The sequence below is a fragment of the Scyliorhinus canicula genome, chromosome 12 (assembly GCF_902713615.1).
Source record: "Scyliorhinus canicula chromosome 12, sScyCan1.1, whole genome shotgun sequence".
Taxonomy (NCBI): Eukaryota; Metazoa; Chordata; class Chondrichthyes; order Carcharhiniformes; family Scyliorhinidae; genus Scyliorhinus; species Scyliorhinus canicula.
In genome coordinates, this window is record NC_052157.1 from 152,991,004 (window position 1) to 153,011,884 (window position 20,881).

A 20,881-nucleotide genomic window follows, 5' to 3' on the forward strand; every position below is an offset into this window, starting at 1 on the left:
CTGGTGGGAATTAGTTTAATGCAAGTTGCACATTAAGCCTAGTCTGAAGAACTGGCATTTCAAGGCAAACATATTGGTCTGGACCTTCGTTGCCAGTGGCTACGGAAGAACACTCTCCACTGACACCGAACCACGATCTGGGGATCTAGCGATTGCTGTGGAGGGGAATCCCCTCCTTTCCCTCACGCAGTTCAAATCTGCCGCCACATCAAGGAGCTGTGTCAGCAGTCGTGGTGACGTCAGCAAGCATTGAAAGAACCCTGATGAAGTCGCACACGCCAAACCGGACATTAAAAGCATTTAAAATCATTAATTTTCAGATAGCAATTTAAATGTATGACTACATCATGACAGAAGCTAAAACAAAGAATCGTTGTGGAGACATTTGACATCCTATAAGCATACAGTTAGCTTTTCCGGGCTGGTGAGGTTGTTTATGAGTAATTCTGGAGTTGGTACGCTGTTGCAAACTCAGTTTATGCCTCACTATGAAATGAAAAAAATGAATGAAAATGGCTTATTGTCACAAGTAGGCTTCAAATGAAGTTGCTGTGAAAAGCCCCTCGTCAGGGTCTGGGGTTTGAAACCTGAGACTTATAGGAGCATAGAATAGAAAAACAAGGAGGTCATCCTGAACTTATATAAGACACTAGTTAGACCTCAGCTGGAGTTTTGCGTGCAGTTCTGGGCGCCACGCTATAGGAAGAACGTGAACGCATTGGAGAGAGTGCAGAAGAGGTTTGACTCAATTGATTCCCAGGATGAGAAACTTCAGTTGTGAGGCCAGGTTGGAGAGGTTGGGACGGTTCTCCCTGGAGAGAAGAAGGCTAAGAGGAGATTTGACAGAGATAGAATTAGAGAATCTTTACTGTGCAGAAAAGGCCTTTCAGCCCATCGGGTCCGCACCCATCCCCTGAAAGAGTACACCCAGGGCCGCAACCCCCACCCTCGCCCAGGAACCCCAACTAACCTGTGGACACTAAGAGGCAATTTAGCATGGCCAATCCATCTATCCTGCACTTCTTTTGGACTGTGGGAGGAAAACGGGACACCTGGAGGAACCCCAACACAGACACGGGGAGAATGTGCAAACTCCACACAGACGGTCACCCAAGGCCGGAAGTGACCACGAGTTCCTGGCGCTGTGAGGTAGCAATGCTAACCCCCTTTGCCAAGGTGCCGCCCATGTTCAAAATCATGAGGTGGCTGGACAGAGTAGATAGGAAGAAACCATTTCCATTTGTAAATGGATCAAGGACAAGAGGGCACAGATTTAAAGAAATTTGCAAAAGAAACAAATGTGATAAAGAACAAAGAACAAAAACAAATACTGCACAGGAACAGGCCCTTCGGCCCTCCAAGCCTGTACTGGTCATGATATCACCCTTGGCCAAAACCCTCAGCACTCCCTTAAAGAAGAAAGATATGAGGAAAATCTTTTTCGCACAATGCGTGGTTCGGGTCTGGAATACACGGCCTGGAAGTGTGATGGAGGCAGGTCCAATCAAAGAATTAATGTGGGCATTAGATGATTATTTGAATTGAAACAATGCGCAGGGATGCCGGGAAAAGGCAGGGAAATGGCACTGAGCCTTGATGCTCTGTTTGGAGAGTCGCGATGAGCTAAATAGCTTCCTTCTGCGCTGTAACGGCTTTGTAATAGTGGTTCTCGCCAATTGGAGATTGCAATGGAGATTACAGTCTGCGGGAACTCGGAGTGAATGTAGTCCTAACTGACAACACCTTTTGGATTTCCACTTCATTCTGCACAGACGCTGACTCCCAAAGCTGCTGTCAGTTTAAGTGGAGTAACAAGGAGACGAATTTACACTGTACCTTTTGGGTGGCATAGTAACCACTCCAAAGGAAAGATTTGTGGAGTGGTGGTAGCAGCCCGTCTCTGAGCCAGAAGCTTCAAGTTCAACGTCCACTCCAGGACTAGATGGCCAAGGGAGGTGCGTTCATAACACACCCAAAAGGTTGAGTGGCAACTTGTCCATCCTTCCATCACATGTCAATGGCAGGCCAGAAGAGCGGGAGCAATTCCCGGTCAACCATAGAACATAGAACAGTACAGCACAGAACAGGCCCTTCGGCCCTCAATGTTGTGCCGAGCAATGATCACCCTACTCAAACCCACATATCCACCCTATACCCGTAACCCCCCCCCCCCTCCCCTCCCCTCCCTCTTAACCTTACTTTTTACACTACGGGCAATTTAGCATGGCCAATCCACCTAACCCGCACATCTTTGGACTGTGGGAGGAAACCGGAGCACCCGGAGGAAACCCACGCACACACGGGGAGGACGTGCAGACTCCGCACAGACAGTGACCCAGCCGGGAATCGAACCTGGGACCCTGAAGCTGTGAAGCATTTATGCTAACCACCATGCTACCGTGCTGCCCATACGATGGAAATGCAAATTGGAGCCTCTACCATCGCTATCCCCGGTTCCAGACTACAACATGTAAAAGAGTGAGCTTCCAACAGAGCTTAGACACCTTGAGGGGCCATTGGCTCTGTTGGTTGGACAGTCGGTGCGGATTAGATTGGCGCCGGGTTCGATCCCGGTTCCGGCTGGGGTGCATTCGGGCGCCTGCCCACTTGTCCTACCCCATGATGCAGGCTGTGGGGCGGGCCTGTCTTGGGGCAGAGAGCTGAAGAGGACAAGTACAGCGCATGGCACAAGGAGAGAACAGGGTTTGAAGAAAGGAAAATTTGGTGCAATGAAGTATCTTTATTATCTGCTCTTACCTGATTGGATGCTTCTTTCCAGTTGATTCTGTAAATCACTGTCAGGAAGAGGATTAACTGCACGGACGCACAAATCAACATCCCCGACCAGAGTCCTGCAAAATAACAATGGAGCAGTGAGTACGGAGACAATGATGCTGAGTTTGCCTTCCACCTCTATTCCTCTGTGGAATATCTCAGCTTTGTCAGATGGTTAGTGTCAGCCTCCACAGAGATACTTGCCCACGTTTGGCCTCAGCACCCCTGGAATTGGGACGTGAAGAATTCAGCTGGGACTCCCACTCTTGAATAATATCCAGCGACCCATGTTTAAAATGTGTCTGCCTGGTATTCAGACGAGACCCTTGACTCGTCTAAGGGATATTCTCCTCCTGCCAATATTCCAGTGTCTATGGTTACAGCTGAAAAATGGCTGCTGGAGGAAGGTTGCCCTGTCTAACGGCACAGCGAGAGTATTGGTAGGCATTGGCCCCAAAGTTACACACTAACTGGCTAGACTCAAGACGGACCCCAGAGACAGAGTTTACACCCAGTCACATTTTCCTTGAGGTGGTCTTGAAATTAAATGGTGTCTTCAGTACGCTAAAGGGGGATAATGTTTTGTAAAGAACAGAAAGGGGAAACTATTACAGTTCCTACCAAATACACCAAGATTGGCAGCAAATATCAGTGAGATTCCAATGGGGAACCCAATGAGGTAATATCCAACCAGGTTACTGATGGCCCCCAGTTTCTGCTTGCCAGCTCCTCTCAGCACTCCACCGCATACACCCTGTAGAGTAGACAAACAGAATATATTGCAGAGATTACACCACAACTTACTGTGGCTTCTACAGGAAGGAAACACTAGATTCTCTGCAAATGCAGAGAGTCGTAAAGGCTGCCGTGAAACTGGCCGTGTTTCACGGCAGCCTTCACGCCCGTTCCCGGGACCAATCCCCCCCCCATCGGGGCTAGGAGCGGGACCCTGGGAATCACGGCGTCGCGGCCTTAACGACCGTCGTTAAGGCCGCACGCCAAAATTACGCGTGGCTGGCGTCTATATGACGCCTGCCGCGGATGCGCAGGTTGGAGCCGGCTCCAACCCGCGCATGAGCGGTTGACGTCATCACGCCATTGATGGAACCCGTGCGTGCGCGGTTCCGCATTTCTCCACCGCCGCCCGACAAGATGTGGCACCGATCGCGGGCCTGTCCCCTCCCGAGCACAACGGTGGTGCTCCCGCCCCAAACGGGCCTCTGGATGCCCCAAACGTGCATCCAGCGCCCGTTTTTACGACGGCAACAAGCAGGTGTGTTTGCTGCCGTGTAAAAACGGGCGTAAAGGCCCGGCCGCTCGGACCATCGGCCGCGGAGAATCGCCGCTCGCCGTAAAAAACGGCGAGCGGCAATTCGTGACGTGGGTTGGGCGTGGGGAGGTGGGGGAGAATAGCGGGAGGGTGCAAAAAATGTCGGGAGGCCCTCCCGCTATTCTCCCACCCGGCCTGAGCAGCGGAGAATCGTGCCTGTGTCTGAACATTTCCTTGAATAATTCAGAACCCATGGATTACGGTTTACACACAGTCACCGATGTTATGTTGGGAATAACGCCTGTGGTCAACTCACTTTTCTCATGTTATAAAGTAATAGGTAATCTCTGAATTAATAGCATGAAATCATACAGTTTAATTAGATCTCCCCACAAGGCTGTGGATGCTGGAGGTGGTGGAGTTTTCAAGAATGAAAAGATTTTAATTGTGTAAGGGGATCGAGGGTTATGGATTCGAGGCAAGAAACTGGAGTTCAGGTACAGATCAGCTACGATCTGGTTAACTGATGGAGCAGAGTCACGGGGCTGAATGGCCTCCTCCTGTTCCTATGATCCAAACCTATCTGGCTGTTGACTCTGTGGCTGCCGTCTCCATTGCAATGGGATAACAGAAATGTAATGTTGCCTTTTCTCCATGGGTCTGTGATCCACACAGCTGTTTTGTCCCGTTGTTTGGTCTTTTAAAAAGTAGTTAGATAGGCAGGTTGGGTATGGAGGGATATGGGCCAAATGTGGGCAAGTCGGACTAGCTTAGTGATAGAAACTGGGCGGCATGAACAAGCTGGGCTGAATGGCCTGTTTCCATGTTGTAAACATCAGCAAATGTGTGGACGACTGCGTGCCAAAGAAAGCAGTACGTACGTTCCCCAACCGGAAACCATGGCTCAACCACGAGATTGACTCCCTACTGAAGGACAGAGCTGAAGCGTTCAAGGCAGACGACCCTGTCCTATACAAGAAATCCAGGTACGACCTCCGCAAAGCCACCTGAGATGCCAAGAGAGAATATCAAACTAAGCTAGAGTCACAGACAGACTCTCGGCGGTTGTGGCAAGGACTAAGCAACATAACGGGCTACAAAGCGAAGCCGAGCAGTATCTCTGGCAGCAGTGCACCCCTCCCCGATGAACTTAACGCATTCTATGCTCGGTTTGAGCAGGTAACCAACAACCCGCTATCGAACCCATAATTCACCCATACCCACCATCACAGTTTCCGAAGTCAGATCGGCCTTCCTGAAAGTGAACCCACGGAAGGCGATGGGCCCGGACGGGATCCCTGGTCGTGCACTCAGAACCTGCGCGGACCAGCTGGCAGAGGTTTTCACAGACATCTTTAACCTATCCCTACTCCACTCCGAGGTCCCCACCTGCTTCAAGAAGACCACCATCATACCGGTACCAAAGAAGAACCAGGCAACGTGCCTCAATGACTACCGCCCGGTGGCCCTGACGTCAGTTGTAATGAAGTGCTTTGAGAGGCTGATCATGAAGCGCATCGCCTCCATACTCCCGGAATGCCTTGACCCACTTCAATTCGCATACCGTCGCAACCAGTCCACATCAGATGCCATTTCCCTGGCCTTACACTCATCCCTAGAGCATCTCGAAAACAAGGACTCCTACATCAGACTGCTATTTATTGACTACAGCTCCGCCTTCAACACCATAATCCCAGCCAAGCTCATATCAAAGCTCCAAAACTTAGGACTTGGCTCTCCACTCTGCAACTGGATCCTTGACTTTCTGACCAACAGACCACAGTCAGTAAGAATGAACACCAACACCTCCTCCACAATAGTCCTCAACACCGGTGCCCCGCAAGGCTGCGTACTTAGCCCCCTACTCTACTCCCTGTACACACACGACTGCATGGCAAAACTTGGTTCCAACTCCATCTACAAGTTTGCTGACGATACGACCATAGTGGGCCGGATCTCGAACAACGACGAGTCTGAATACAGGAGGGAGATAGAGAACCTAGTGGAGTGGTGCAATGACAACAATCTCTCCCTTAATGCCAGCAAAACTAAAGAGCTGGTCATCGACTTCAGGAAGCATAGTACTGTACACACCCCTGTCAGCATCAACGGAGCTGAGGTAGAGATGGTGAGCAGCTTCAAATTCCTAGGGGTGCACATCACCAAAAATCTATCCTGGTCCACTCATGTCGACGCTATCACCAAGAAAGCACAACAGCGCCTTTACTTCCTCAGGAAACTAAGGAAATTTGGCATGTCCACATTAACCCTTACCAACTTTTACAGATGCACTATAGAGAGCATCCTCTCGGGCTGCATCACAGCCTGGTATGGCAACTGCTCGGCCCAGGACCGCAAGGAACTTCAGAGAGTCGTGAATACCGCCCAGTCCATAACACGAACCTGCCTCCCATCCATCGATTCCATCTACACCTCCCGCTGCCGGGGGAAAGCAGGCAGCATAATCAAGGATCCCTCCCACCCGGCTTACTCACTTTTTCAACTTCTTCCATCGGGCAGGAGATTCAGAAGTCTGAGAACACGGACGAACAGACTCAAAAACAGCTTCTTCCCCACTGTCACCAGACTCCTAAACGACCCTTTTATGGACTGTCCTCATTAATACTACACCCTGTCTGCTTCATCCGATGCCAGTGCTTATGTAGTTACATTGTGTATATTGTGTAGCCCTATTATGTATTCTCATGTACTTTCTTGAATTCTGTTCAATTCCCTTTCTTCCAATGTACTGAATGATCTGTTGAGCTGCTTGCAGAAAAATACTTTTCACTGTACCTCGGTACACGTGACAATAAACAAATCCAATCCAATCCAATCCAATCCTATGACTCTCTCACTATTTACAATCAATCAAAAGGTCATTGTAACTTTTACAATGCACGGTTCACAAAGACTTTACAGGACAAAAAAGCCACGTGGACCACACAAGTCTCCTCACTCTACTTTTTTCATTAATTCATGGGATGTGGACATTGCTGGCAAGGCGAATATTTAGGCACCTGATTTATTGCCCTTGCAAAGATTATGGTGAGTTGCCGTCTTGAACCACTGCAGTCCATGTAGTGTAGGTACACTCAGAGTGCCGTGTGGGAGGGCATCCCAGGTTTCAGACACTGTGACAGTGATGGAATAGCCATCAAAGTCAGAATAGTGTGTTGCTTGGAGGTAACTTGCTCCCCTTGCCGTTCTAGGTGGTAACGGTCATGAGTTTGGACGGTGCTGTTGAAGGGGCCTTGGTGAGTTGCTGCAGTGTATCATGTAGCTGGTATGCACTGCTGCCACTTGGCAGAGGAAGTGAATGTTTAGGGTGGTGAATGAGATGCTGATCAGGCAGATTGCTTTGCCCCGTTGAGCTTCTTAAGTGTTGCTGGAGATGCTCTCATCCAGGTATTTTGCCACTGTCCTGACCCGTGTCTTGTAATTAACTTTGAGAAAACGGGAGGTAAGTCGCTTTACACGTCCTCTAACCTCCTCCTGTAGCCATGTAAGAAGCCTTACAACACCAGTCCAACATTTTTGTTTCAAACACTAGCTTTCGGAGCACTGCTCCTTCCTCAGGTCCTGAGCAGTGCTCCGAAAGCAAGTGTTTGAAACAAACATGTTAGACTTTAACCTGGTGTTGTAAGACTTCTTACTGTGCTCACCCCAGTCCAACGCCGGCATCTCCACATCCTGTAGCCATTGTATTGATATGGCTGGTCCAGCTAAGATTCCGGCAATGATAACCTCCATTGAGGGAACTCAATGATGATAATGGATTTGAATGTCAGAGAGGTGGTTAGATCCTCTCTTGTTGGTGTCTGTCATTGCTCGGCACTTGTATGGAATGTTACTTGCCCCCATCAGCTAAATCCTGAAAGATTTTCCAGGCTTAGATACACATAGGAGGAGACTTTCATCATCTGGGGAGTTAAAATAAATACTGAACATGGTCCAATCTTTGGCGAACATCTCCACTTCTGCAGCAATGTCCAGAGATGATCTGGCCTCCAGCAATCACAACCATCTTCCTTGTTGTTCGATATGACTCCAACAAATGGAAAGATTTCCTCCCCAATTCATGTTGACCTCAATGTTATGAGGGTGTCTTGATGCTATACTTGGGCAAATGCTGCCTTGACAGCAAGGGCTGTCCCTCACACCTCACTTCTCCAATTGGCACTTTTTACCATGTTTGGACCAAGGTCGTAATGAGGTCTGGAGCTGAGTGGTTCTGCGGAACGCTTATTGTTGCTGAGTAAGTGCCACTTGATAGCACTGTCCATGACACGTTCCATCACTTTGTTCATGATTCAGAATGGACTGGTGGTCAATAATTGGCTGGATTGGATTTGTTCTGCTTTTAATGAGCGGGACACATCTGGGAGGTTTCCCACAATGTCGGACAGATGTTAGTATTGTAGATGTACTGGAACAGCTTGGCTAACTACTAGGTGTAGTTCTGGAGCTCGAGTCTTCGATACGACCGCCGGGACATTTTTGGGGCTACGTCCCGTGCACTCGGCCATTTCTTGTTGTCGTGGGGAGTGAATCGAATTGGCTGAAGACTGGCAGCTGTGTTGCTGGGGTGCTCCGGAGGAGACGGAGATGAATTATTGGCACGTCAAGGAGAAGGTGGCGTCACATGCTTCCGTTTTCTCTTTTGCACAGATGTGCTGTGCTCTACTATCATAGAGGACAGGGTGCTCCTGGAGTCTTCGTCCAGATAATTGTTCAATTATCCACCACCGTTAATGATAGGACCTGGCGGAACATACACCTGATCCACCGTTTAGATCTTCATTTTACTTCAAGCACTATCCTCCTCTTCTTTTCTATCCCATGCGTTTGTCTAGTTTCCACTACGTGCATCAATGCTCTTCACCCCAATAGCACCATGTGTTAGTGAATTAAACATTTTCACCATAGATTCCCGATTTAGTCTTTGACCGACTGTCTTATATTTATGCCCCTGAGGTCTGGTCTTGCCCACAAAAGACGAGTCGGACTATCAAACACCTTTATCAGCTTAAAGACCTCCTGTAGGTTACTCCCCCCCCCCCCCCCTCTCCATCCACCAACCCCCACAACCTTCTGTTTTCTAATACTGCACAGATATCGAAATACTCACCGATGCAGCATCAAACAAATGAAAAGTAGCAGATTGGGGAATAATTTGCGCAACTAACCAAACGACTTCTCTGGAAAACGAAAAGAGAGACATTAGAGAGATTTCCCATGATTCAGGATCCATATCCATAAACGTGCGTTTATGAGTTTTTATGCTGGGAGAATGTTCTTTTACTAACTTGTCACTGGTGAAGATGTAGCCCACCACATTCCTTGCTGCTCCAAGTATCACTGCATTGACTAAGGAAATGGACACTGTGGAAATAAATAGACATGTAAAAGAATTCCCACCGAACGATCTATTTGAAGTTCCGGACAATCTTTCTAAGTTTTTCTTTCCTCTGCTTTTTTCCAAAACAGGACCTTCCCATCGTTAGGAAAGTGTGCTTAAGTTAGGATTGAAGCTTTGATTGTCTAATAGGCCACACTTATTGATAAACTGCACATGTATATAAAGGGGATGCAGGTGGCGCTGTGGAGTTGGAGAACAAGTGATTGCAGAACAGAATAAAATTGGAGTTGAAGAAGTCAAGATTTGCTTTTGAGATCTTATTACAGAGATACCATCTAAGCTTAACACCCACTTCCTCTCTGGCAAAATAACTGACGAGACTGGGCATCCTCTATGGAGAGAGGAACAGAGGTCAGTGACATTCCATCAGAAGCTGGAACAGGAACAGGACCTGGAGCTGGGACAGATTTGAAAGCAGGTCCAGAGGCCGGGAAATAAGGAGGGAAGGGCAGATTGAAAGGGAAGATCTGGGATGGGGAAGGGAGGCAAAATGGATGGTAATAGGAGAAAGGAAAGATGCAGCAGAGTGGTCTCGAGGAGCTCCAAGTAGCAACAGCAGAGCCATGAGCAAACTTTGCAGTTTGAAAAATGATTGAACTCAAATGTTGTCCAGAGGCGAGATTCAGCGGATTTGAGTTAAAGTCTAATGAATGGAACATTACGATCAAAATGAACGTACTGTCCAGGTTCCTCTTCCTGTTTAGATCCATCCCGATCTACATCCCCAAGGCCTTTTTCAAAGTGCTGGACAAACTAATCATGGTGTTTGTATGGGGGGTAAAAATGCTAGGATCCCAAAGAAGGTCCTACAAAGAACAAAATCCTGGGAGGGGCTAGCCCTCCCAAACCTACAATTCTATCACTGGGCGGCAACAGCTGAGTGAATAAGGGGATGGATCAAGGAGCCAGAGGCCAAGTGGGTGCGCGCGGAGGAGGCCTCCTGCGTGGGGACCTCCCTCCGGGCCCTCGCCATGGCAGCACTCCCATCCCCACCCAAAAAACACTCCAGCAGCCCGGTGGTGATAGGGAGGGAGGGGGGGAGATAGCTAAACCTGAGGAAAGAAAGGCGAACCGTGGAGGGGGCGGGGGGGGGGGGGGGGGGGGGACAAGAGAGGGGAACCAGCGGGGTGGTGGGGTGGGGGGACAGGGAAACGGGAGCCGGAAGGAAGGCACGGGATACCAAAACGTGCATGACATCTCCAGGAGCGGGGAACGAGGAAAATAAAGATGGAGGACGGGAGGAGCAGCAGAAGCGGAGGCGAGTGTGGGACGGCAGCGAGACCCGTCCGGGAGAAGCAGGCGACAACAACACGAAACACGGCCAAGTATCGCCCACTGTAATTATCTCCCCAGCACCCAAATGTATATTTGCCTCCCCAATCCCCTATTTCATACTTTATTGTGTTTTAGGTTGGTGTGTGCCCCTCTCTTCCAAATATGTGTACATATATATATATATATATATATATATGTTTCTTATTCTGTGTACATAACGGTAATTATACCTTGTTTAAAAACCCAATAAAAAAACATTTATAAAAAAATGAATGGAACATTTAGTGGGGTGTTTCTGGACATCGGTAGCGCCGAGACACACTCAGCTTCAATGACAGTCCCGGTTTTGTTTGCCTTGGGAAGGTTTTCTCTGCCGTCGGGCTCCAGTTTGATCAGTTGTCCCAAATTCGCACCCCTCCCCCACTTTTGTGACGCCCTTCACCCCACCCCCAACCTTAGGGGGCCTCAGGGAACCCCCCCAACCTTCATCCCACCTCTATGTGGCAAAGCACTACAGGACCCTACCCCTGGCGTTGCCAGCCTGCCAGGATCATTGTAGTGCCAATGTTCCACACTGGCAGTGCCAAACTTCCTGGGCGTCAGGGGGAGTGCCAGGGTGCCACCCTGCCCAGTCCCAGACCACCCGAGCATCTCCAATGCCCTGGGAGACCCCCTCAAGTGACATTATGACTGATCCACAGTGTTAAACGGCAGCTTGGTAAGGGCTCCCAGGCATGGTCGTTGTATTCCTGGAGTCGGGTGAATCTGGTGTCCGGCTATTTAAAGGGCGCAATTAACCTCATTTGAATATTCAGACCTGGAGCTCACCCACTGAAGGTGAGATCCAGATCGCCACATCTCGCGGGATTCCGTTGAAACTAATTTGGCAGGGGGTTGGGAATCAGGACAGTACACCAGCAAATGTAGAGACTGCGGATGAGCATGGTACCAGGGTCAGGCGGGCGAAGAGGAAGGGTAGGCTGGGGGAGGTTGAACTCCGTGGGACTGAAGGTATGGAGTGTATCTGCTTCAATGCACGGAGTGTAACAGGTAAGATAGATGAACTTAAAGCCTTGATTCACGTGTGGACCATTCAAGTGTTAAGGTCTTTGATGTGGGGCTACGTTTGTTTCAGCAAAGAATTAAATATTTGAATTAAATATTTATTCTTTAGGGGCTTATATACTTGAAGGTATTTAATGTATTGACTGGATTTTTATGAAAGAGGTTTTTTAAAAAATATACACTGAGAACTTTATTTTATTCTGGTTTAGCACAGTGGACTAAACAGCTGGCTTGTAATGCAGAACAAAGTCAGCAGCGCGGGTTCAATTCCCCCACTGGCCTCCCCGAACAGGCGCCGGAATGTGGCGACTAGGGGCTTTTCACAGTAACTTAATTGAAGCCTACTTGTGACAATAAGCTATTATTATTATTATTATTTAATCTCACTATGGCTCCTGAGATCTGGCCATGGTGGATGCTGGATAAGTTGGCATAGAGGATATAAGGGTGAAGAATGTTAGGTGAGGGGTCATGGGTTGGCACTGGGTTGGCATCAAGGCTTTAAAGGGCCATGGAGTGAGTAGAGCGACACAAGTTGGCATGAATAGTATGAAGGGCAATGGAGTTGAGTGGACGTGAAGGAGGCGGCATACACTTAGAGTATGTGAGAGTGAGGCGAGAGGGTGAGAGTTTTTACTGTAACTGGGATGAATTCTCAGAGTGCCGAGATTGATCTCTAAAACTGATCTTGACCCAGACATTTTTAGCTGCTCCATCAATGGCCACAAGGTCCGAAATGATGATGGTTTCTGCAGTTGGCAATTCCATTTCCGACTCCTCCAATAATAAATCAATTTACAGAAGGATCTGGATAACCTCTAAGCTTGGGCTGGTAAATGACAGTTAACATTGACACCATGTGAGTGCAGGTTTAATCACCAACCCACTCCCCTTGACCTTCAATAGGGTGGCCATTGCTGAGTGCCCAGTCAGCCAGCTCCAGAGGAATCAGCGTGGCCCAGAAACGTAGCTAGAGCAGTTACATCAACACCTTGCTTACAGGAACTGGACAGAGAGTGGACAGCCGGGTCCTTCAAAGCTTCTGCACTATTTACAAGAGATTCAAATCAGGGCTGTGACAGAATACTCACCATTTACCCGGTATACCCACAACAACTCTCAGCACCATCCAGTACATGATTGCCCCTCTACCATTCGAATCAATCTCCACCCTATTCCCTGCGTCCGCATTGTGACTGTGATGTGTATCATCTTTCTACAGGATGCAGAAAGCTGCTGAGGTCACATCAACAACATCTCCAGCTCCAGCTCCAGCTGCCTCCGAGAAGGGGAAGAGTGTGAATGTAGAAGAAGCTTCATCATCGCCAAATGGACGTCCAACTCACACACCGTCCTGCCTTGACCATATAATCATCATTGCGACATTGTCCCTGGGTCGGAATCCGGGAATTCCCTGTCTATTACCATTGTGAAAGCACCAGCACCATAAGAACAGGAATGAGGGGACCCACCACCAACACCCTCTCAGGGTAACCAGGAAGAGGCAATAAATACAGCATTAGCAAAACCTAAAACAACAGAACGTTTAAAAAAACCCGAGTGGGAGTGTAAACATCAGGCTAGGGCAGAATCAGGGTCAGCTGTGATAACTCCTGCAGTCAAATAGCCTGGCAACAATTACTGCCAAGGCTCATTCACAAAGAACGTCCAATTGGGAAGGATGTTGACACACGGGGAGCTATATTGCAATGAGGAGCCAAACTCTACAGGCGGATTTAGAAGGTGGGGAATGTTGGAGAGATTGGCGGCGTTACATTGTGGGAATAGTTAGTTTTAGTCAATGAGTTTAAACTGTTGGACTCACCAATGCAGCACACAGCAACTTTAGCAGAGTTGAGAGCCTGCTCTGGATGACTGGCTCCCAGAGCGTTACCCACATGAACAGTTGCAGCCACACTGTATCCCAGAGGAAACTGCAGGAGAAAGAATACAAAGGATGATCCTCTCAATTTAATCTGTTGCTGCAAGTAACTGTTCCATCAATATAGCTGCGGGGAGGATGTGTCAGCAAAGAGGTCAGGAAGGGCAGAGGTCCACTGTCTCCTTTGTGCTGAGTTACCTGATCTCAGTTGGGAAGTGGTTGGTTTTACAATTAACCTCGTTAACCCCCACCCCCACCATCACCCTCTGGATTTCCGAAAGGAAGAAAATCAGTCGGAGTTTCTGCTCTAAATTACGATCTGGTAATCTTACTACGGGATATCTACGCCATGAATCCCAAAAGCATGGAGCGGATATGTGAATCCCTCCTTTTCATCCTTTGATCCGAGCATCAAACTGCCTGATGATACGAGATATAATCCCACCAGCCTCATCCTATCCTGTCTCGGCCACCTTCTTTCAAACTAGTAACTTTCCACAGGCTGTGTGCTCCTCTAGTCTCTTGCCCGTCGTCTCCCCATTGGCGGCCTTGCCTTCAGCCGTGTCGGCCCAAACCTCTGGGATTCATTGCCCTGAATGTCTCTACCTGTCTTCCTATCCATCCTTTCAGACAGTGGCTGGGATTCTACGACCCGCCTGCCGCGTTTTCTTCAGTTTGCCGCTCCTTTTCACTTGGTATCATCCACAAACTTCTCTGTTCCTTTCTGAAACTGCTTTTCGTCTCTGCCTTCTCCAGGACAGATATTAGAACGACGGCTGTGACAGCAATGGCAACGCATGCCCCTGGCATAAATATGGATCGTCAGTGGCCCCATGGAGTTTCCCAGCAGGTGAAATGCAAGAGCTTCCTAGTATCTCAGTTAAGGGGGGTCAGCCTTCAAGAATGATTCTTTTATACAGAGCCTCCATTAACAAGGTAATGTGGCCCATCCCCCCCCCCCCTCCCCCACCCCCACCCCCGCCGTCTACGTCAATGGCTCAGAAGTCGAGTTGGTCAATAGCTTTAAGTTCCTGGGGGTCACCATCACCCACAGTCTGTCCTGGTCCACTCACGTCGATGCATCAGTCATGAAAGCCCAACAACATCTCTAATTCCTACGGAAGCTAAATAAATTTAGCATGTCTTCATCGACTCTCACACTCTTTCTACAGATGCACCATAGAGAGCATCCTATCCTGCTGCATTAGAGCCTGATATGGCAACTGCTCAGCCCAAGATCGCAAGAAACTGCAGGGTGTGGTGAACTCAGCCCAACGCGTCACACAAGCTTGCCATCCTCCCATTGATTCTGTGTACACATCGCCTCAGGAAGGCAGACAGCATTATCAGAGACCCCTCCCACCCAGGCTTTTCCCTTTTCCAGAGCCTTATATCAGAAGGTATAGAAATCTGAAGACACACACATCCAGACATAGGAACAGCTTCTTCCCCACAGCTACTAGACTCCTCAACGACTCTCCCTCGGACTGATCTGTCCCCTGTAAGAACACTATTCACGACGCCCTATGCTGCTCTTGTTCCGCACTGTAACCAATCACTATTTGTCAATGTTCTCTGTTGATTATTCTTTTGTCTACTATGCATGTACTGTGTCATTTGAAGCCGCGGCAGCTGGCGAAACCTCCCCTACCGACAAAAGAACCTTAGAAGAAAAGGCTGAGATATTGAGGTTGCAAGTACTTTAGTCAGTTATTTATCGGAGGAGATAAAAGGGACGGGAAAAAAAATGGTCCCCACTGCTTCTAAGTTGTTCGGAAGAGTTATAGGGGACAATAGTCCTAAAAAAGCCCCCATTGCTTTCAAGCGTGCTGCAGAGCTTCCCTCAGTCTCGAGGGGCAACCGAGCTCCACCAGTTACGTCTACTGAAAATCTGTTCAGAGATCTCAAATCGCCTTGTAATCTGCCATTTGATTCGTCCGAAGCAAATGCGAAAAGTTGAATTCAAAAACAACAAAGCAAATAATCCCTTGGAAATATAAAGAGGGTTTTGGGGAAAAATACCCGAATATTCCTTCAGCGGATGAAAGGTCATAAAAAAATTACAGAGAGGAAAGTTGGCGAAGCCGTCAAATCTGTTTTTTAAACCTCAGCTATATCTCAATTCACCAATGCAAACAACTCCGCCACAGGCGGAAGCAGAAATAATTCTAACCAAGACTGTACCAGTATCATTGCTGCAAGCTGCTGCTGACATGACAACTATGGCTACTCTGGGCGGGATTCTCCGACCCCCCCCCCCCCCCCCCCCCCCCCCCCGCCGGGTCGGAAAATCGGCGAAGGGCGACGTGAATCCCGCCCCGCCGCTCCGACGTCGGCTGCCGGATTCTCCGCCGCCAGTTTTTGGGCGGGAGCGGGGATTCCGCTGCGCCGGTCGGGGGCCGTTGGCAGTGCCCCCCCCCCCCCCGGCGATTCTCCAGGCACCGTTGGGCCAAGCGGCCGCCCGTTTTCAGCCAGTCCCACCGGCGTGGATTAGATAAGGTCCATACCGGCAATACCTGGCTTTGATGGCGGCTGGCAGAGTCCTCAGGGGGGCGCGGGGGGATCCGTCCCCGGGTGGGGGGGGGGGTGGCACTGTGGCCTGGCTCACGATCGAGGCCCACCGATCTGCGGGCGGGCCTGTGCCATGGGGGCACTCTTTCCCTCCACGCCGGCCTCTGTAAGGCTCCGCGATGGCTGGCGTGGAGAAGACACCACCTGTGCATGCGCAGGAAACACGGCAGCGGTTCTGTGCATGCGCCAGAACACGCTGGCGCTCCTGCGCATGTGCCAACTCACACCGGCTGGCGGAGGCCCTTCGGCGCCGGTTGGCGCAGCGCCAACCTCTCCAGCGCCGGCCTCGCCCCTGGAAGTGTGGAGGATTCTGCACTTTCAGGGCAGCCCCACGCCGGAGTGGTTGACGCCGCTCTTTGGCGCCGGTACGGCCCACCCCACCGATTGCGCGAGAATCCCGGCCCATGATACAGACTCCACAAGGGGAGTCTGGCCAACAAGACTCTCACTCTGAGGCCGGCCAAAGCATTCTGCTAACCCCGTTTCCCAATCCTCGCGGTGCAGGCTCCGATATTATCACTACACGAGGTTTTGAACAAAGAAAGCCTGTTAACTTGAACAATGATAGTCACGAAAAAGACAAACCTAGTGGCAGACAAAGTGTAATACAACTTAACCCACTAAGCGGCAAACAATTTAAAGCTGAAGCAAACCAAAGCGCCAGAAATTATGTAACAATCACTAAATTTCAATCCGACAGAGATTGGGTTTGTGATTCGTCAGATCCCGAACAAATTTATCAATGGTCCAAAGAACTCTCACATCCTAAAATGGGAGGTTTAGCCACCTGGGAACAGCAGCCACTAAACAATTCCAGCAGAGAGAGAATAATCGTTTTTGTGGTGAAGACAGCCATTATGCGGTTTCATGCCCTTTCGAATTACAGGGGGGTCGCATTACATGATTATAAAATGGACTCTTACGATCGAGACCTGCCCCCTGACTCTTTCAGTCCCAAAAGGGCGCAGCGCGACACAAACCAACATGAGCAGTTTTGAGAGAAACTAAATTTTACGTCCACCATGCAAACACTGTAAATCCATCATCTTCGTTCCTTGGGAAAGAGCAAAAGGGGGGAGGATATGAAAAACATGATTATGTGGAAGTAGCAGAGGCAACTTCAGCCAGGAAGGCTACAGCCACCCAACACAATAGTTCCCTGCCAGTAGCTGTCTTCTATCTATCATCCCATTCCTCTGCTACTTCATTGTGGTGGTATAATTAACATAGCTGCCTGCCATTGGTGCAGAACACCGGCTTATCATTGGCCATGGTCGGTCATGTGCCTCTCGTCCGATTGGTTGAGACCAGTCATGTGACGGCTCCCCAATTGGTTGAGAGGCTGAGTTAACCACGCCTCCAGGGCGAGGTATAAATACCCAGTACGCCCGGCGGTCGTCCATTTACTGTAGTCGACCGCAGGGCTAACATCTAGCTTATTAAAGCCTAACTTCTGTGCAGCAACTCGTCTCGCGTTCAATTGATGGTTCATCATTCATCACATGCGTTTCTGTGCTAAAACTGGTATTCTTCAGTTAAACTTTAATTTGGTATGCAAGCATTGCCCATGCACAGGATCTTCATCCTAACTTCAATAAGGACGCGGGAGTCCAAACCAAGTGAAAATAAGGACAACATTTTATTTACAAAGAGTCCCCGGTAGATCCCTACTGATCACCTCTCTGGCCAACTTCATATCCTCCAGGTAATTGAGATACTCCGCCCCTAGCGGGAGAGCACGTAGTCCACAAGGAACGCATGGAAGACGAGCATTCCCATCCCATTGGCTCCATCCGGGATATCACACTTACCCTGTATGCTATTGTAATCATCTGAAAAATAATGGACTGGGCTCCAAGTTGAACTTCATTAATTAACCCTGTGAAGAGGAAGAGAACAAACAAAACATTGAAGTTAATTGAAGCAAACAAACATCAAAACAGAAAAAAATATCCGACGTGGAATCAAGCTTTCAACAGAAGCCAAACCAATTTCTGGCATTTTTATTTGGTGGGGCAATCAAATTCAATGCTTTGCGTTCTCAAATCCGATTTTCAAAAACGACCAACTTTAGGCCAATGTTCCATGAGACTCCTTCTGTATTTCCTACAATACAAAAAAAACTATACTTCTCTGAAGTCCTGTGGACTCCGCATGAATGTAAGTCTCTCCCTATGAGTCTGACTTACGCTCACAAGTTGTAAGTGTGCAGAAGTGAACCCATTGTGTCCTCGAATCTACAACACAGGTGCTGAGGTCGGGCCCTTTGGTCCAATGGATCCATTCTTTGCCAGTGGGGGAGTGTGCCAGAGTGTGACTCACACAGGTGGGAAACCCAAATTCAGTAGAAACCTGGGTCTGGATTTTCATCTTTGAGACTGGTAGCAGCAGTCAGAAAACGTCCAAACCTTTTTGAAAAATCCGTCCTTTGTTTTGACTTTGGCTTCAATGGGTAAAGCTCCACGGCCATATTGTTCGAGATGTTGCCATGGAGAATTCACTCGTCAATGATGACTTACAGTTAATTGGCAAGTGTTGTTTGAAATTTAAACTAGGTAGCTTGACCCTGATTGGCAAGGCATTGCATTGAGGAATGAACCAGCAAATGGCTTATTTTGTTTAGCTGCAACAGGCGCAATGTGAATACATGTTCTTTCTGCCTGCAAAGAACAGGGTCCTATGCATGAATATATGTAGCGTCCAGTACATGCAAATGCATCATACTGAGAACTTGCCTGATAATTGTCCTGGTTAGGATGTGAAAGATAACATAAATACATATTCATGTCAACTGGGCTATTCTGCAAAATTATACTTTTAGTTTTTAAAAAATGGGCAAGGCTTTACCCTGACTATCCATGACTCATGCCAGAGGAATTTCTAATCTTCAGACAAACCAGTCTTGCTATTGTTAAAAAAAGGCACTATTTCCCCTTACTAGAACTCCAGAAAGATTTTTTCCATTCTGGTCACCAGAGTTGCTGTGTCTTCAAAGACAAATGCAGTTGTTTGTGACTCTTTATATCCAATGTTGTGTCAATGCCCAACCATTACCTGTTCCAAAACATAATGAGTTTCAAACAAGGGGCTGCTAGTCAACACAAAGCCACACAGTCACATGACTGAGATGTCAGCTAATTAATAAGCTGTTGGATTTTAACTTCAGTCGTTGTTTGACTGTGGTTAGCACTATGGCTTTACAGCGCCAGGGTCCCAGGTTCGATTCCTGCTTGGGTCACTGTCTGTGTGGAGTCTGCACGTTCTCCCCCTGTCTGCGTGGGTTTCCTCTGGGTGCTCCGGTTTCCTCCCACAGTCGAAAGATGTGCAAAGATGTGCAGGTTAGGTGGATTGGTCATGCTACATTGCTCTTAGGTTAGATGGGGCTGCAGGGTTACAGGGACAGGGTGGAAGTGTGGGCTTAAGTAGGGTGCTCTTTCCAAGAGCCGGTGCAGACTCGATGGGCCGAATGGCTTCCTTCTGCACTGTAAATTCCATGAAAGATTGGGGGGCGCTTTGGCTGTCGGGTGAATTTTAAAGATTTTGCAAGGGTCTCTGGATTGCTCGTTCAATAACATTACCACTATGGTACCATGTCCCTGACATAGTGTTTTTCACAGCAGGAAAGACATTTATTTACCCACGAGGAACGTCCCGATGTGAAATGACCACCATTTGTTACACATCATCAGCATGCTAGGAACTGCCAGCCGGGTAAAGTGGCCCCACTCCTGCAGGCAGTCCCTGGACCACCCTGCAAATATAAAAACAGGAGGCAGTTCCGAACACAGTTTAGAACATGTCTGGGAAGCACATCGGGCAAAAAGGAACGTAAGGCTGACAGAAAAATATCCACATCATCCAGCTGGCTTGAGCTTTCAAACCGCCCCTTTGACCACAGAACGTGAAGCGATTCTGCAGTTTGCGCAAAGCAGCACTCAGAGGGAGTTGCAGTTACGTGAGGACAGATTTGCCTCCTCTGTGGGCATAGCCAGTCGACTCTCTCTGTCTAACCTGTTCTGGGCCAGGGCTTAGAAACTCCAAAGTGTATTATGAAGTTCACCTGACCTATAACTTTGATGTTGAATGTGGCTAGGATGATCACTTCAGGTCTGATTCATCAGACTTCCCATCAAAAAAAAGTTTATTATAAGAACGTAGTTAACGTCTACAAAACAAAGCAAGAATTTGTTACCAATTACAAACATAAAGAAAACACAACAGCTACAGTAATTTATCTATATAACTCTTAATGAATCCCCTTAGTAGCTGTTCCAATTCAATACAAAATCCAATAAACTGAAACCCCTTTCAAGGGGATGGTCCAGCACACTGTAATCTCACTTGAATGGGACTGATCCGTTCCCTGAGATTCTGATCCAGTTCCAACCAGCAGATTCAAAACTCCTTCCGGAAAGCCACTCTATCTTTAAAGTTACCAGGACAGTTTGCCACACCCAACGTGGTTTCAGTTCACCGGAACAGCTTTAAAATGAAAACAGGGAAACCCTTTCTTCTCCAGTCCAAAGCAACAAACCAAAACTCCCTCTCATCTCCCAGCCACAGCCCAGCTCCACTCACAAATTACATTAATGAAGCTGCGCGACAAGTCATGTGGTAAACC

General features: G+C 48.5%; 1 protein-coding gene across 1 annotated transcript in view; it reads right to left on the minus strand.

The window, feature by feature from the left end:
• Nucleotides 1–476: 476 nt before the first annotated feature.
• Nucleotides 477–20,881, minus strand: part of LOC119974340 (multidrug and toxin extrusion protein 1-like) — a 32,432-nt gene continuing 12,027 nt past the window's right edge. The window contains exons 9-16 of the mRNA XM_038813112.1: nt 19,898–20,011; nt 18,072–18,139; nt 13,633–13,741; nt 9,355–9,430; nt 9,177–9,246; nt 3,397–3,529; nt 2,678–2,852; nt 477–486 (exon numbers count right to left, since the gene is read on the minus strand). Of these exons, the coding sequence (XP_038669040.1) occupies nt 477–486; nt 2,678–2,852; nt 3,397–3,529; nt 9,177–9,246; nt 9,355–9,430; nt 13,633–13,741; nt 18,072–18,139; nt 19,898–20,011 (755 nt within the window). The remainder of the gene's footprint in view (nt 487–2,677; nt 2,853–3,396; nt 3,530–9,176; nt 9,247–9,354; nt 9,431–13,632; nt 13,742–18,071; nt 18,140–19,897; nt 20,012–20,881) is intronic.